A 17,705-nucleotide genomic window follows, 5' to 3' on the forward strand; every position below is an offset into this window, starting at 1 on the left:
CCTTCCTCCCTCCTCTTTCCCCGCCGTCAAAATATCCCCCATCCTGCCAGAGTGCCACATGTGGTGCACATTAATGCGCTGTATTTTTAACACAGCAGATTTACATTTGCAGAAGTTTCCATTGCCTGTTCAGCACAGGAATGGATCACAAATGCACTATAGGCTGTGTGTGCTGCTGTGCTGTCCCTCACAGTTCTGTATTTGTTTCCTATCCTCTCTCTAAGCCCTCTCAGTTAGGAAGGAGGGAGGGAGGGACTGCTTCGAGATGTTGATGCTTAGGGTTTACTTACAGCAATGTCCTTGATTTGCTTTAGAAAAGTAACTTGAGGTATGGTTTGGGCCAAGGCTGTGCAATGTGAACACATCTAATTGTATCGCTCTGTGAGTCACTCAGAACAGAGGGGAATCCGTTGCCATTGTTCCACCTGTGAGGAGAGGAATTCTAGGTTGGTTGGGTGGGGTCTCAAGCCCCACTGTTATACAATACAGCAGTGTGAGATTGTTTTTCAAAACAAGAAGTGATTGTGTGAGAGCTTTGCTATATCTCTTTCTACATCTCTTGATTTATCCTAATCTCTCTAGCTAGGAACTAGGGGATTGCTATTGATTTATGTATGTGAAATTCAAAATATTTACCTTGCCTAGAATTCTACATAACTCCCTTTTTGGTTTATAGTTTTTTGTCAGTTTGAAGAAGATCAGTGGCTCCCTCAGATCTGTTGAGGTTTAGAAGACTGTCTTTAGGGCCTAGTGCAGCCTCTGGGTTGGCGTTGATGCTCCCTTGTATTTGATGAGGGTTTCCCTGCATCTGGCACTAGAATTAGGATTCCTGGGCAATCCTACCATGGAAACACCCTTAAGCCAGCCTTCCACCCCTTCTCACTCTCCTCTGCCTCCCTCCCTCCATTGAGTCTCCCTTTCAGCCTCAATATCCCAAATCATTACCACTGTGTGCTGTGGAATAACCTGTGAATCTTCAGTTCAGCTGTTGCCTTGTCTCCAGTGGTGGAAAGTATTACTTAAGACGTTTTTGGGGTATCTGTACTTTACTATTTCTATTTTTAGAATTGTACTTTAGCTTAACTACATTCCTAAAGAAAATATTGTACTTTTTACTCCAGAAATGTTCCGTGACAACAAAAAGATTATAATGGCGCTGGAGGAGATGGTTGCCGTTTTACAGTCTCCGAACCAATTGTGCTATTGTGTGTGTTTTTAACTTATTTTGTACACAATGTTTCTGCCACTGTCACTTGTGACCGAAAATAACTTCTGGATATCAGGACAGTGATTACTCACCTCGTCCTAGACAAAGATTCTTTCTTTAACGAGTCGGACACAAAGGATTTACTTCAGACACCCGACAAGGCCCAAATCACTGTGATTTGCATGAGAAATAGATAGAGATATCGGGGACGTAGGTTGGGGTGCCTTGTAAGGATCTGACGGAGAGTGGGTAATCTGCCTCTGCGATCAGTCCTATTAGCCAACGTACAATCATTGGATAACAAAATAGACAAACTACGATCACGAATATCCTACCAACTGGACATTCAAAACAGTAATATCTTATGTTTCACAGAGTTGTGGCTGAACAACGACATGAATAACATACAGCTGGCGGGTTTTACGCTGCATTGGCAAGATAGAACAGCCGCTTCCAGTAAGACGAGAGGTGTCTGTGTATATTTGTTAACTATAGCTGGTGCTCGAATTCTAATAGTAAGGAAGTCTCAAGGTTTTGCTCACCTGAGGTAGAGCATCTGGCATCCCGAATGGTGCAGCGGTCTAAGGCACTGCATCTCAGTGCTAGAGGCATCACCACAGACCCTGGTTCGATTCCAGGCTGTATCACAACCAGCTGTGACTGGGAGTCCATAGGGCGGTGCACAATTGGCCCATCGTCGTCCGGGTTAGGGTTTGGACAGGTTAGGCTGTTTTTGTAAATAAGAATTTGTTCTTAACTGACTTGCCTAGTTATAAATAAAGGTTAAATAAATAAAAAATCTCATGATAAGCTGTAGACCACACTATGTACCAAGAGAGTTTTCATCTTATTCTTCGTAGCTGTCTATTTACCACCACAAACTGATGCTGGCACTAAGATTGCAAACAATGAGCTGTATACTGCCATAAGCAAACAGGGAAACGCTCATCCAGAAGCGACACTCCTAGTGGCCGGGGACTTTAATGCAGGGAAACTTAAATCAGTTTTACCTAATTTCTACCAGCATGTTAAATGTGCAACCAGAGGGAAAAAAACTCTAGACCACCTTTACTCCACACACAGAGATACATACAAAGCTCTCACTAGCACTCCATTTGGCAAATCTAACCGTAATTCATTTCCTCCTGATTCTTGCTTACAAGCAAAAACTAAAGCAGGAAGCACCAGTGACTCGATCAAAAAAGAGGTGGTCAGATGACACAGATGCTAAGCTATAGAACTGCTTTGCTATCACAGACTGGAATATGTTCTGGGATTCTTCCGATCGAATTGAGGAGTACACCACATCAGTCACTGGCTTTATCAATAAGTGCATCGATGACATTGTCCTTACAGTGACTGTACGTACGTACATACCCCAACCAGAAGCCATGGAACACAGGTAACATCCGCACCGAGCTAAAAGGTAGAGCTACCCACTTTCAAGGAGTGGGACTCTAATCCAGAAGCTTATAAGAAATCCCGCTATGCCCTCCGACGAACCATCAAACAGGCAAAGCGTCAATCAGGACTAAGATTGAATCGTACTACACAGGCTCTGACTGTCGTCGGATTTGGCAGGGCTTGCAAACTATTACAGACTATAAAGGGAAGCACAGCCGCGAGCTGCCCAGTGACACGAGCCTACTAGACAAGCTCAATTTGTAAGGACAGACGCTGGAGACAAGAAGCAAGTACAGGGAGTGAACACTTAATGAAACGAACAGCAACAGAATACGGACAGTGTCTGGACAGGGGAAAACAAAACGACAATAATGCTGACACAAGGATCTAACCGAGGAACAGACAGATATAGGAGGGGCAATCAACAAGGTAATGGAATCCAGGTGAGTCCAATGAGCGCTGATGCGCATACTGATGGTAACGGGTGTGCATAATGATGGGCAGCCTGATGAGCGGGAGTAGGCGTGACAAAATTACTTCTATGCTCACTTCGAGGCAAGCAACACTGAAGCATGCATGAGAGTATCAGCTGTTCCGGATGACTGTGTGATCAAGCACTCCATAGTCGATGTGAGTAAGACCTTTAAATAGGTCAACATTCAAAAGGCTGCAGGGCCAGATGGATTACCAGGACATGTACTCCGAGCATGCGCTGACCAACTGGCAAGTGTCTTCACTGACATTTTCAACTTGTCCCCGACTTAGTCTGTAATACAAACAAGTTTCAAGCAGAGCACCATAGAACACTAAGCTAACCTGCCTTAAGCTAACCTGCCTAACTAAGCTAACCTGCCTAATTTACTACGGACCTGTAGCACTCAAATTTGTAGCCATGAAGTGATTTGAAATGCTGGTCATGGCTCACATCAACACGATTATCCCAGAAACCCTAGACCCACTCCAGTTTGCATACTGTCCCTACAGATGATGGAATCTCTATTGCACTCCACACTGCCCTTTCCCACCTGGACAAAAGGAACACCTATGTGAGAATGCTATTCATTAACTACAGCTCAGCGGTCAACACCATAGTGCCCTCGAAGCTCATCACTAAGTTAAGGACCCTGGTACTAAACACCTCCCTCTGCAACTGAATCCTGGGCTGCACTCATGTGGTAAGGGTAGGTAACAACACATCTGCCACGCTGATCTGCCAACACTGAGGGGGTGCAGGGGTGCATGCTCAGTCTCCTCCTGTACTCCCTGTTCACTCATGACTGCATGGCCAGGCACGACTCCAACACCATCATTAAGTTTTCCAACGACACAATAGTGGTAGGCCTGATCACCGACAACGATGAGACAGCCTATAGGGAAGAGGTCAGAGACCTGGCCATGTGGTGCCAGGATAACAACCTCTCCCTCAACGTGATCAAGACAAAGGAGATGATTGTGGACTACATGAAAAGGAGGACTGAGTACACCCCCATTGTCATCAACAGGGCTGTAGTGGAGCAGGTTGAGAGCTTCAAGTTCCTTGGTGTCCACATCACCAACAAACTATTATGGTCTAAACACACCAAGACCGTCATGAAGAGGGCACGACAAAGTCTATTCCCCCTGATGGGACTGAAAAGATTTGGCATGGGTCCTCAGAGCCTCAAAAGGTTATACAGCTGCACCATCGAGACTGGTTGCATCACTGCCTGGTAGAGCAACTGCTCGGCCTCCGACCGCAAGGCACTACACTGCACTCACTGTGTCAGAGGGTAGAGCGTACGGCCCAGTACATCATTGGAAGGGGCCAAGCTTCCTGCCATCCAGTACCTCTATATCAGGCGATGTCAGAGGAAGGCCCTTAAAATTGCCAAACTACCGCACGGCAAGCGGTACCGGAGCGTCAGACATAAGACTCCTGAACAGCTAATCAAATGGCTAATCAAATACCCAGACTATTTGCATTGATCCTCCCCTTTTTTACGCTTTTGCTGCTCGCTGTTTATTATCACTTTAACTCTACCTACAGGTACATATTACCTCAATTACCTCGACTAACCTGTGCCCCAGCACATTGACTCTGTACTAGTACCCCCTGTATATAGCCTCGCTACTGTTATTTTACTGCTGCTCTTTAATTATCTGTTGTTTTTTACTTATCTATTTTTTACTTAACACTTCTTTTTCTTAAAACTGCATTCAGCACATGTGACAGATTACATTTGATTTGCTTGGATTTTTGGGTTGTGTGCCCCTGGCTATCCATACATTTTAAAAACAAGAAAATGGTGGGGTCTGCTTTGCTTAATATAAGGAATTTTAAATGATTTATACTTTTACTTTCACATTTTCATACTTAAGTATACTTTAGTAATTACTTTTGATACTTTAAAACCAAACACTTTTAGACTTATACTCAAGTAGTATTTTAAATTGTAGTGCTTGTTCTTTTAAATTGTTTTAATTGTAATGTTTAACGATCCTTCTCATGAATCCTGCCACAGAGGGTTTACCCATTTTACCAATATCCTATGAATATTCAAATAAACAACACCCAGAATTTTGAGGCTCCTACTGTAGAGAATAACTAGCCAATATTGACTGAAACTCTTTTTTTCTATTGTTGAGAAAAATTGTCAGAAAAGTTATTTGCCAGATTTATTTTTCCTTTGCAAACAAAAGAGTTTTATTAAGGAATAATGTCCCTGTAGAGAGGCCCACTGACATTTACCTGCATCTCAGAACCACTCCAGCCCCATAATAAAAACTGCAGCTCATTATGCAGACACAGTCCTGCCTCGGAGCTGCCTGTCCACTCTGTCTCAGCACAGTTAGAGGGACAAAAGATAACATCATTTTAACTGTGGTTACAGTGTAGATCAGTAGTAATCAAAGTCGGGGGGGCGGGGTTTATTGTATGGGACAATATACAAACATCTTTAAGAAAGATCATTTGAAAAATACACTTTTATTGAGTAAATGTATTCATTGGTTTCTTTTCATTTTAATAAGAGATTAGTTGAAGGTTATTTGTTGATGTAAAAAGGTCAATTTACCGATTTTTTACCGAGTGTCATTAGATTTGGGGTGGGGTCCCAAGAAATGGGGGTCCCCGCTGAAAAGTTTGAATAGCACTGGCGTAGAGCATGGAGAGCCTTTATAGGAAATGAGACTAACAGCCCTCAGAGCTCCCAGAAGTCAGGCTGTAATCTGAAACTGCTTCAATCTGACATTGCTTCTCTCCAGCCTCAGCCTGCCCAGAGATGGACTCTTTGATTAGCCTCAGTACCGCTTGGGGAAATTATTAATCGTTTAGTCACTTTCTCAAGGTTTTGCCCCTGAATTGGTTTTCAAATAGATTTTGGCAGCTGAAGTTTGTTGACTCAAAACACAACATTATGTAAATGTCTAAAAATAGAGATGGATTTTGTTTGATAGATTAAGGATAGTCACCAGAATCATTTGCACTTCTGACATTTTATTGAGGACCATAAATAATGCAGAATAATATTACCCTTTTCAAAATCATAAAAACTTTTTTAAAGCATGTGGAGTTGTGTGTCAAGTTGCGTGCTTGTGTTCACACCACAGTAAGAGTATTTGCATGGCGTGTGTCTATGTCTGCACGGTATTTCCTAGCACCCATGAGTTATGGCTGAGAGCAAAGAAGCTGTGAGGGAATCCTCCTAGCAGAAAAGTCAGACATGGTGAGAAAGTCGCTCATAAAAAGAGTGCTTTCACATCTGGGCCTGGCTGACTGGATGGCTGCCTGGTCTACTGCAGGCAGGCTGGAGCAACCATGGAGAAATACTCACTGTGTCAGACAGAGACCCACTGGACTTCAGTTTCACCAGTTTCCCCTGCCTGAATCGACTGACTACTTTGTGACACATGACCCAAAGTTCACCGTCTCCCTGTCAGTCAGAGTCAATGAGGACAGTCAGTCTAACCAGGTACTGTACAGACCTGCCCTGGAACAGCAACAGACCCATACAGGCATGGTTGTTCTTGGCCAGAGGTGCCGTCTATGTCTACAGTATGATCAAGGACCTCCAAATTGAATTCTGTGAGGGTTATCAAACTGCAAGAACCTTGCCAGATGGTGTCTGGAATTACCTGAGAAAAGTATAGCTAACCTGTAACGTGTACGCTAATAATCAGGAGTCGGAAAGCAAGGAGGGTGCAAATTTAATAATAAATAGAACATAATACAAAACAAGCAACACACAGACATGAAACAGAGTCAATAACACCTGAGGAAATAACTAAGAGGAGTGATAGATATAGGGGAGGTAATCAGGAAGGGAGTCCAGATGAGTGTCATGAGGTACAGGTGTCCGTAATGATGGTGGCAGGTGTGCGTAATGATGAGACAACTGGTGACGTCGAGCTCTGGAGAGGGGGAGTGGGAGTAAACGTGACAGTACCCCCTCCCTGACACGTGGCTCTAGCCGCCGGACGACACCGACCAGAGGGATGGTCCCTACGACCAGAAAAGGGCCGGTCGCTTCTGCTGAGGCACGGGAACCTGTAGAGCCGGCTGAGGCATGTGGGAGCCTGACAAGCCGGCTGAGGCTTGAGAACCTGTCGCGCCAGCTGAGGCATCCCTGGTTGCTTCTTCAGTGGCACTTGGACCAGCATCACCAGTAAAAAAATAAATCCCGGTTCCTTCCCCTTGGTGAGGCGTTATTCTGTAACGTGTACGCTAATAATCGGGAGTCGGGAAGCAAGTACAGGGAGTGAAAATGTAATAATAAATAGAACATAGTGCAAAACAAGAAACACGAAAAACGTACAGACATGAAACAGAAACAGAGTCAATAACACCTGAGGAAAGAACCAAGGAGAATGACAGATATAGGCTAGGTAATCAGGAAGATGATGGAGTCCAGGTGAGTGTCATGAGGTGCAGGTGCACGTAATGATGGTGGCAGATGTGCGTAATGATGAGACAACTGGCGACGTCGAGCACAGGAGAGGGGGAGCGGGAGTTACCGTGGCATAACCATCTGTCTTCCTCAGAGTAATGATTAGCCTACACTCAGTGGGAGGGGTGCTCTGTGTTACTTATCTGGTCAGTGCTTCTGGATTTAATTAATTGCATTCTCAGAACAATGACTTCACTTTGAAACTGTTCAGCGGTTTGGCCAGCCTCAACATTTCAGAGAACAATTGCTGTTTTCATAAACAAATCAATTATATGCACATAAACAGGGAGTTTATGTTTTTATAAATTACAGCATACAGTTCATATTTGAGGAAAACAAGAGACATATTTTTTAGGAATTCATGGTGGCATAGAGTGTAAAGTGATATATTGTAATGTAGAAGACAGACAGTGTGTTGTATTGAGTAGTGAACTTCACTATAGCAAATACAGTATCCCCTCCAGCTGCAATTGATTGAAGCAGTTTGAAGAGCTGGCTTGCCTCAATTAACGCCCTTCCCTGCGACAGCATGCTTGCATGCAATACCCACAATCCACGTGTTCTGGGGGTAGCACTGGAAGGAAGAAGTTACAGTCATCAGAACCAGGACAAGGGTTCTCTTTCACCATGCCACATGGGCCTGGGTAGCGCATGTGTTTAGATTTACTGTAAGTTATGAGAGCTTTGGGTATACGCCACCCTGCTGTTTGGCTTCGGGCACTAGAGTTTACTCCACCCCACTTCAATTAAAGAGCACAAGGAGCTGTTTGATTCCCTTTATAAACTCTGCATGACAAGTAGCTGTATTGTATACTACTTCATTCAAATCCACGCTGGCTGCCATAACAGTGTAGTACACCACCAGTGTTGTGTCTATTGGCTAACTTGTGTTATGTCTGCCATATGAGAGGTCATTACTCCTGTAGACCAGGGTTTGTTGAAGTGAGGGAGTGGTCTGGTTGGTACTGTTACCAAGGGTTTTTGATGGTGAGAGGCATTGTGCAGATGTTGCTCAGGCCCAATGGAACATTCGGTGGCTATCAGTTCCCCAGTACACTCTGCACAACGCCTCTTGCCATCAAAGTAAAGGTTAAAGGTATCCCACACATGTGATGCCTATAGACACTTTTTCAGGCAGAGGGGCAACAACAAATTGCTCAATTAAATGTTTTGCTTCTGCATAAAAAAAATATTATACAATAGCGAAAGAGAGAGAGATAAGAAAAGGGAAGACGAGGGCCTCCAGAGTGGTGCAGCGGTCCGGGAGACCCATGAGGTGGTGCACAATTGGCTCAGTGTCGTCCGGGTTAGGGGAGGGTTTGGCCGGCTGAGATTTCCTTGTCCCACAGCGCTCTAGCCTGTGGCGGGCCAGGCGCCTGCAAGCTGACCCCCAGTCGCCGGTAAGCTGACATCAGTCACCAGTTGGATGGTGTTTCCTCCGACACATTGGTGCGGCTGGCTTCCGGGCTAAGCACGCAGTGTTTCAGAAGCCATGTGGCTTGGCAGGGTTGTGTTTTGGAGGACGCATGACCCTTTTGACGTTCACCTTTCCCGGGTCTGTAAGCAATGGTACAAGACTAATTACTAATTGGATATCACGAAATTGAAAAAAAAGGTAGATAGGAAATGAGAGGGGAGATCTGAAAAACGTGTTTACTTTTTGCGTAGCCATCTAAGGTTTCCCTTTTGGAGTGGTTCCCAGAGAGGGAGAGAGTGGAGGTGGACGTGGAGAGGGCCCCTCCTGCCTCTAGTCTCCAGACATAATGGGAGGCATTGGGAGCTATCAGTCAGTGCCAGCTTCAGTCTCTGCCACATCACAGCCTAAGCAGACCCAAACCAAGGATGCCCTATCTGCAATGGGCTGTCTGCTCCAATGCCTGTGTCTGTGTTTACCTCTGTCTCACTTTATAAGACCAGACAGCCTTCAAAATAACATCTGTCATAATATAGACATAATCAAGAGTGTTTCTATCTGTGGAGTTGTAATCCTTAATGGGAAAACTGCCACGTGCGTTTAAAACATTACAACAACAAAGTGTTACTGCAAACAACGAACACTGTTTTTCCCCTCTGACATTTTTTGTAACCTTTATTTGAACAGGAAACACATATTGCGACCTACAGTATGTCTCTTTTTCAAATATGCACTGTATGATACAACATAAATATACACATTATAAACACATTTTTTAAATTATATACATAAAAATATATACAGCACAATGGGATTGCCTTGCAGTTCTCCAGTTGTATCCACTGAAAGCGAGTGAGATTCAAGGCACGAGGGCACGGGATGGGCCGCAGAGCCGTGCACAGAAGATGGACCTAGCCCATGGGGAAGGGAGGAGGAGGAAGGGGGAGGGGGCGGACCCCCACCCCGCCCCACTGTGTAGCACAGAGCAACACTTTAAGGGACATTGCACTAATAATGGCTAGGGAAACGTTCCCGCTGTTCTTAGTGCCAGTCTGCACATTCAAACTAAAACAATGGAACTAATAATGGCATCTTTCATGCTTTCGTTAATAAAATAATGATAAAAATACTCTTTCAAAATGCCAATGTTTATTTAGTTAGCGAATTACTATGGGAATAAACATCACTGAATTACAGAATTATTGAAAAAAGTTGTCTAATGAAGGTAAACAAATTGTTGCTTAACTGGAAAATACTCTTTCAAACACACATGGTCATGTTGTACAGCGCCATTATGGTTATTAGCAGGTAGTTGGACAATAGACTTGCCTAGAAGCAGGGAAGGGGGAGAATTCTATCTTCAAATGTATTTCTTAGTTAGGTTGGCTGTGTCACAACCGGCCGTGATTGGTTGCAGTTTCAGTTTAATCCACCAGAAAAGACTAAACAAATAATACAACAAAACGTATTACTATTATGTATCACATCCGACCGTGATTGGGAGTTCCATAGGGTGGCGCATAATTGGCCCAGCGTTTCTCTCCCTCTAAAAACAGAAATAAATGTTTTGGCCCAATACAAATATTATTTTGGCCTTCATTCAGATTACAATCGCTCACTTTTTTAAATGAAATAACCTCCAAAATATCGTTATATATTATCAAGTTGATGGCGTAGTCATATAGCCTCGGCACCTACATAAAACTGAGTGACTCACTCATTCATGGCTTTGGATCAAAATAAATAAGTACCCACATTCTTTCTGTCTTTAATAAAGAAATGTTTTGGCTATCCTGACCTGGACACCATGTACAGTATTATAATAGCCCATTATGGGCTATTAGCAGGACAATATACCTTTACCAACACCTCTCTGTATTTTGATACTTTGTGGATGGGGGCTCCGGAGTGGATGGGGGCTCCAACAGTGCAAAATGCCACAGATGCTACAGATGCAGGTTCGATACCCATGCTGGCCACCACCGGGAGACCCATAAAGGGGCTTTTGGTTTCTGAGACAAGCATGGGGACTGATCGTGATAAATCAATGAGATTTTTATTTTCACTGAATCTCCGTTTGGGTATTGGTTAGACTACAATTATACAATTAGGGTGTAGAAATGTTATGCTCTTAGTGTAACCTTTATTTAACTAGGCAAGCCATTTAAGAACAAATTCTTATTTACAAGGACAGCCTACTCCTTCCTCCCCGACGGGGAATTGAATCCCTGACTCCAGTCCGGTACGCACGACACAGGGATTCTTTAGCTAAATTGCCCAGTACTGTACTGCCGACCGTCACGTTGTACAGCGCCATATTTTCTGTTCCATCCTAACAGAAACCAAGAGGGTTTTCCGTTTTTCTTGGAATAGAAACACCACAATATTATTCAAATTAATTAAGCAATTATCAGTCAAAAGTTTGGACACACCTGCTCATTCCAGGAATTTTCTTTATTTTACTCTACATTGTAGAATCACAACTATTGAAGACATCACAACTATGAAATAACACATATGGAATCAGTTAAGAACAAATGATTTATTACGAGGACAGCCTACTCATTCCTCCCCATCGGCGGGGAATTGAACCCCGGTCTCCCGCTTGCCCACCCCGTCTCTGGTAATAACAATATGGAAGGCTATCAAATGCTTTTCAAATATTCCCTTTGGTGGTCAAACTAGCACTAACTTGCTAGTTATTACACTATAGATGGTTGTAATTTTGGGTAGAGCAGACATTTACAACTGTTTTTGTTAGCTGCATGTGTGACATAACTCCACCAGTCCTGTTTATGATATCATTTGTGAAGATTATACCTTTAAAAAATTTAAAATATAGTTTTTTTAATCAATTCATATATTTGAGTTTAACCACAATATTTGTTGTCTTTTCTGGTGGATTAAATTGAAATTGCAACCAACTTTCTATGACTTGTTTTAAAATAGCGCTATTTGTTAGATGATTTCCTTTTCAAATAACTGAACGTGAGAGGTTGTAATCTGAATAAAGGGAAAACTTGAACATTGGGTGCGACATTTTTACTAATTTGCTAGAGAACCAGTTTGGATGTAAGTATAACTTTTGTATGACTGAAGCCTTTAGTAAGAGATCTAATGATGTAATATTTTATCATTTCTGCCCTCCAAATTCATATTCATTATATAAATAGGCCCGTTTAATTTTGTTTGGCTAGCTGTTCCAAATGAAATGTAATATTTTTTTCTCATATCATTAAAAAAACGGTTTTCCAGGTATAGGCAAGACCATAAGCAGATAGGTAAACTGGGATATGACTAAAGAGTTAATCAGGGAGATTTTTCCACAAATAGGCAGGTATTTTCCTTTCCATGCTATCAAGATATTATCTATTTTTGTTAACTTTCTATAAAAATGTATTGGAGTGAGATCGTTGAATTATTTCGGGATATTTATACCGAGTATATCCACATCACCATCAGACTATTTTATTGGTACACTACACGGTAATGTAAAAGTTTTATTTTTTGTGATTTTTTGATTTCACCTTTATTTAACCAACTGCGACCTGGCCAAGATAAAGCAAAGCAGTGCGACACAAACAACACAGAGTTACACATGGAATAAACAAACATACAGTCAATAACACAATAGAAAAGGTCTATATACAGTGTGTGCAAATGAAGTAGGATTAGGGAGGTAAGGCAATAAATAGGCCATAGTGGCAAAATAATTACAATATAGCAATTAAACACTGGAGTATTAGATGTGCAGAAGATAAATGTGCAAGTAGAGATACTGGGGTGCAAAGGAGCAAAATAAATAAATAACAATATGGGGATGAGGTAGATTGGGTGGGCTATTTACAGAATGGGCTATGTACAGATGCAATGATCTGTAAGCTGCTCTGACAGCTGATTCTTAAAGTTAGTGAGGGAGATATGAGTCTCCAGCTTCAGTGATTTTTGCAATTCATTCCAGTCATTGGCAGAAGAGAACTGGAAGAAAAGGCGGCTAAAGGAGGAGTTGGCTTTGGGGGTGACCAGTGAAATATACCTGCTGGAGCGAGTGCTACGGGTGGGGGATCCAATACATTATATAGTACACTTATCATAATTTGCTTGCAATCCAGAGAGGTTAGAAAAATGATCTAGATACTCTATGAGGCTGTGGAGGGATCCAAGTTGTGGATTTAAAAGAAACATTAATCATCAGCATACAATGAAACCTTTTATTTGAAAGCCCTAGATTTCTAATCCCTTGATATTATTGTTCAATCTGATTTTAATAGCTAACATTTTGATGGCCATAATAAATAGATTTGCCAATAGTGGACAACCTTGTTTTACGTCTTTTGACAGTTTAAAACTTTCTGAGAATTAGCCATTCTTTACTATTTTACACCTAGGGTTACTATACATGATTTTAACCCATTTTATAAGAGATTCTCAAAAATTGAAATGTTCCAGGCATTTATATATAAACTCCAGTTGTATTTGATCAAAAGCCTTTTCAATGTCAGCTATGAATAGCAGGCCTTGTTTCCCAGATTTTTCATAGTATTCTATTGTTTCCAGTACTTGCCTTATATTATCTCCAATGTATTCTCCATGTAAAAAACCTGTCTGATTAGAATGAATAATGTCCGACAATACCTTTTTAATTATATGCGCAATATCTTTTGCAAGTATTTTTGTATCACATCACTGAAGTGTAAGGGACCTCCAATTATTTAATGGACTAAGATCTTTATATTTCCCACTTGTATCCTGTTTCAGTAATAATGAAATCAGACCTTCTTATTGAGTGTCTGATAATCTACCATTTACATAGGAGTGGTTAAAGCATGCTAATAACGGTCCTCTGAGTATATCAAAACAAGTTTGGTATACCTCAACTGGTATGCCATCCAGCCCTGGAGTTTTCCCAGCCTTAAAGGCTTTAATTGCATCAAGAAGTTCCTCCTCTGTAATTTGTCCTTCACATGAGTCTTTCTGTACAGCTGTTCATTTTACATTATTAATAGGAGAAAATCCATACAATTAGCTTCGGTTAGAGGAGATTGAGGAGACTGAAACGAAGACATATGCTTAAAGTACTTTGCTTACTCTTTCAAAATATAAATTAGGTGAATCATGGGTGACTCCGCTCCGTCATTTGCAACAAGTTTCAGTAAATAGTTTTTGGCACTATTTCTATGTTGAAGATTGAAAAATAATTTGGTGCATTTTTCCCCATATTCCATACAGTTTTCTTTATTTTTATAATATATTACATGACCAGAATTGTTACAAAGGCACTTCTGAGAAAGTTTAAGGACATTTTTTATGTGATTTCATTTCTATTTCAGGCTTTGTTAACGAGTCATTGGTGTAAGAGAAAATAGTGCAGTGGTTACACTGTTTCTTATAAACTGTGTGAAAATGACTTTATGTTGACGTCTCATAGAAGAATAGCAAAATAGGAGCTTTTTTAGGACCCATGTTTCCAACAGCTGTGATGCACTATTTTATTGCCTGATGGGAAAGCCTATTTGTTTTCGACAAGTTGAGTGTTAAAAGAAGTTTCATTAACAGAATATAAAACAAGTAAAACATTTAATAATACTTTAATGAGCATGACAAAAGCACCGATATTTGAATATGAGCTATTTAAAACGGTGTGTTTGGGAGAGAAACTTAATGCCAAGGCTTCACTTTCCAGTCATTCACAGCCCATTGGTTATCGGAATCCCCATTTTATAACCTCATTAACAAGCCCACAGTCACAATTGGTCATGCAGTATGGGATTCCACAAAGGAATGAATTCAGCGTTTCTCTCATCGACCAAAGACGTCAGAGATCCCTTTGGTATGGCCTATGACTCGGGTCTCAGAGGTGCATCAGAACGGCCCCCTTGGCCCAAGTGGTTTAGCCAAGACTGAGACTGAGGATATGAGTTCATCGGCAGACTCAACTTATGTTGGTGATAGCCTTGGTTCTGTTGAAGCTTTTTAATAGACCACTGATCTCAGACAGAGCTAATAATAAAATAATTCACAACATCATGACTTATGATGTCAACATTTACATGAGTTAGTCTAGCTAGTTTCGGTAGTTACTCATTTTTGCAAATCTGAATACTGGCAAATTTGTCACATAATTTTTCCACATGCTTACCCTCTCTGTTCTACTCTCCCTTCTATAGATGGCCATCACCTATGGGAGACAGAGGCCAAGGTTGACAAGGACTCCTGCAAGTCTGTAAGTTCAATAAACAAGACATTCTGCATTTTTTATAGGTATTTCACAGCAATGTTTGTGTTAGTTGGAAGACACTCTGCTGAGTCTCTGTTACTCTCTCTAAAACACCCAGCATATGACCTGTGTCTGGAAAAGACAGTACAGTAGACACACTTCAGATTATTTTCTTTTCTGTATTAAGGATACTCCTGGGGAAACGGTGTTGAGCAAAAATATTTCAAAAGGTTCTGAGGAGTTCAGTGTTTCCTTGTTGGAGTGTATGTTTGACAGGGTGTGCTATAGCTGTCTTGGTCTGGTACGGGGGGGGGGGGATTGGATGCTGCCGCAGGTAGGCCAGGGGCCGGGGGAGTCACCCAGAGTACTCTTTTCTTCTGGGAGACTGGGACTGAGACTAGGCGATTAGAGTGTGTATATAGTTGAAGTCGGAAGTTTAAATACACTTAGGTTAGAGTCAAGTACAGAGAGATCTTTGATGAAAACCTGCTACAGAGTGCTCAGGACCTCAGACTGGGGTGAAGGTTCACCTTTCAACAGGACAACGACTCTATGCACACAACCGAGACAACGCAGAAGTGGCTTCGGGTCAAGTCTTTGAATGTCCTTGAGTGGCCCAGCCATAGCCCGGACTTGAATCCGATCGAACATCTCTGGAGAGACCATAAGAAAGAAGATTCTCTGGTCTGATGAAACCAAGATTGAACTATTTGGCCTGAATGCCAAACATCACGTCTGTGAAGAATGGGAGAAACTCAGAAGTGCGGAAGTTGGGTATGAAGCTACAAGCTTGGCACACCTGTATTTGGGGAGTTTCTCCCATTCTTCTCTGCAGATCCTCACAAGCTCTGTCAGGATGGATGGGGAGCGTTGCTGCACAGCTATTTTCAGGTCTCTCCAGAGATGTTCGATCGTGTTCAAGTCCGGGCTATGGCTGGGCCACTCAAGGACATTCAAAGACCTGTCCCAAAGCCACTTCTGCGTTTTCTTGGCTGTGTGCTTAGGGTCGTTGTCCTGTTGGAAGGGGAACCTTCGCCTCAGTCTGAGGTCCTGAGCGCTCTGGAGCAGGTTTTCATCAAGGATCTCTCTGTACTTTGCTCCGTTCATTTTTCTCTCGATGCTGACTGTCTCTGATAATGAAAAACATCCCCATAGCATGATGCTGCCACCACCATGCTTCACCGTAGGGATGGTGCCAGGTTTCCTACAGGCGTGATGCTTGGCATTCAGGCCAAATAGTTCAATCTTGGTTTCATCAGACCAGAGAATCTTCTTTCTTATGGTCTGAGAATGTTTAGGTGCCTTTTGGCAAACTCCAAATGGGATGTCATGTGCTTTTTACTTCCTTTTACTCTCTCTCTCTCTCTCTCCCCCTCTCTCTCTCTCTCTTCTCACTCTCTCACACACTCATACAGTATATACACAAAATACATAATCATTAGTCCAACATTTACAAACATCCCGTTGTTTTTGCTTACATTTAAGAAACGTTTTTCAACAGAATTGGCGGAATGAATACACCCCCGATCACACATAAAACAAGTTAACTTTCATAGCAGCCACACTGTATTCCTTCTCAACTCTATGCACTCTCCTCTCACCTTTCCCTTCGTTTGTGGACTTCAATGAACAACACATCAGCTATGTTACCTGCGAAAAAACCTTTCCAAGATAAACCATGTCATAACCGCTACACACAGCCTACATCGTTGTTCCCATATTAGCTAAAGTAACGTCCTAGTCAAAATAGCTAATAGAACTAATACGTTAGTTAACCCGCTATGATCATGCAGTAACGTTGCAGTGTAGAGTCGGTAAGCAGTTACACCGGCAGACCACGGTGGCAATACATTAATAAAATCAGAAGCTTACCTTGGACTTGGAAGAGTTCCAGTGTTGTGTTGGATAGTCATAGCCAGCTAGCTAACATAGCATCCCTTTGTTTGAGGCGGGTGTTTGAGTAACTAAACTAGCCAGCTGCATTTGCTAGTAAGTGAACTGAAAGTGAAAAATTGACCATCTTTCTCTCTCTCTTTCTCTTCCTTCTCCTTCATTTTTTAAGAAATGAATTTGTTGAAAACTGTTCAACTATTGTCTTTCTCTCTCTTTGAGTCAACTACTTACCACATTTTATGCACTGCAGTGCTAGCTAGCTATAGCTCATGCTTTCAGTACTAGATTCATTCTCTGATCCTTTGATTGGGTAGACAACATGTCATGCTGCAAGAGCTCTGATAGGTTAGAGGATGTCTTCCAGAAGTTGCCATAATTACTGTGTAAGTCTATGGAAGGGAGTGAGAACCAAGAGCCTCCTACGTTTTGTATTAAGTCAATTTACCAAGAGGAGGCCGGAAGCTAGCTGTGCTCCGGTTACAACATGGTGCTACCCTACAGAGTGCTGTTGAGGCTACTGTAGACCTTCATTATGAAATTCACTGAGGATGATGGTCCTCCCCTTCCTCCTCTGAGGAGCCTCCACTGATACATACACACAGATGCATACACACACACACATGCAAGCGTGTGAGTACACGCACG

General features: G+C 42.2%; 1 protein-coding gene across 1 annotated transcript in view; it reads left to right on the plus strand.

Annotated features, from left to right (window-relative positions):
• Positions 1-17,705, plus strand: part of LOC109907638 (nuclear factor of activated T-cells, cytoplasmic 1-like) — a 63,823-nt gene that overhangs the window by 11,833 nt on the left and 34,285 nt on the right. The window contains exon 7 of the mRNA XM_020505727.2: positions 15,118-15,173. Within this exon, the coding sequence (XP_020361316.1) occupies positions 15,118-15,173 (56 nt within the window). The remainder of the gene's footprint in view (positions 1-15,117; positions 15,174-17,705) is intronic.

The sequence above is a fragment of the Oncorhynchus kisutch genome, linkage group LG17, assembly GCF_002021735.2.
Source record: "Oncorhynchus kisutch isolate 150728-3 linkage group LG17, Okis_V2, whole genome shotgun sequence".
Taxonomy (NCBI): Eukaryota; Metazoa; Chordata; class Actinopteri; order Salmoniformes; family Salmonidae; genus Oncorhynchus; species Oncorhynchus kisutch.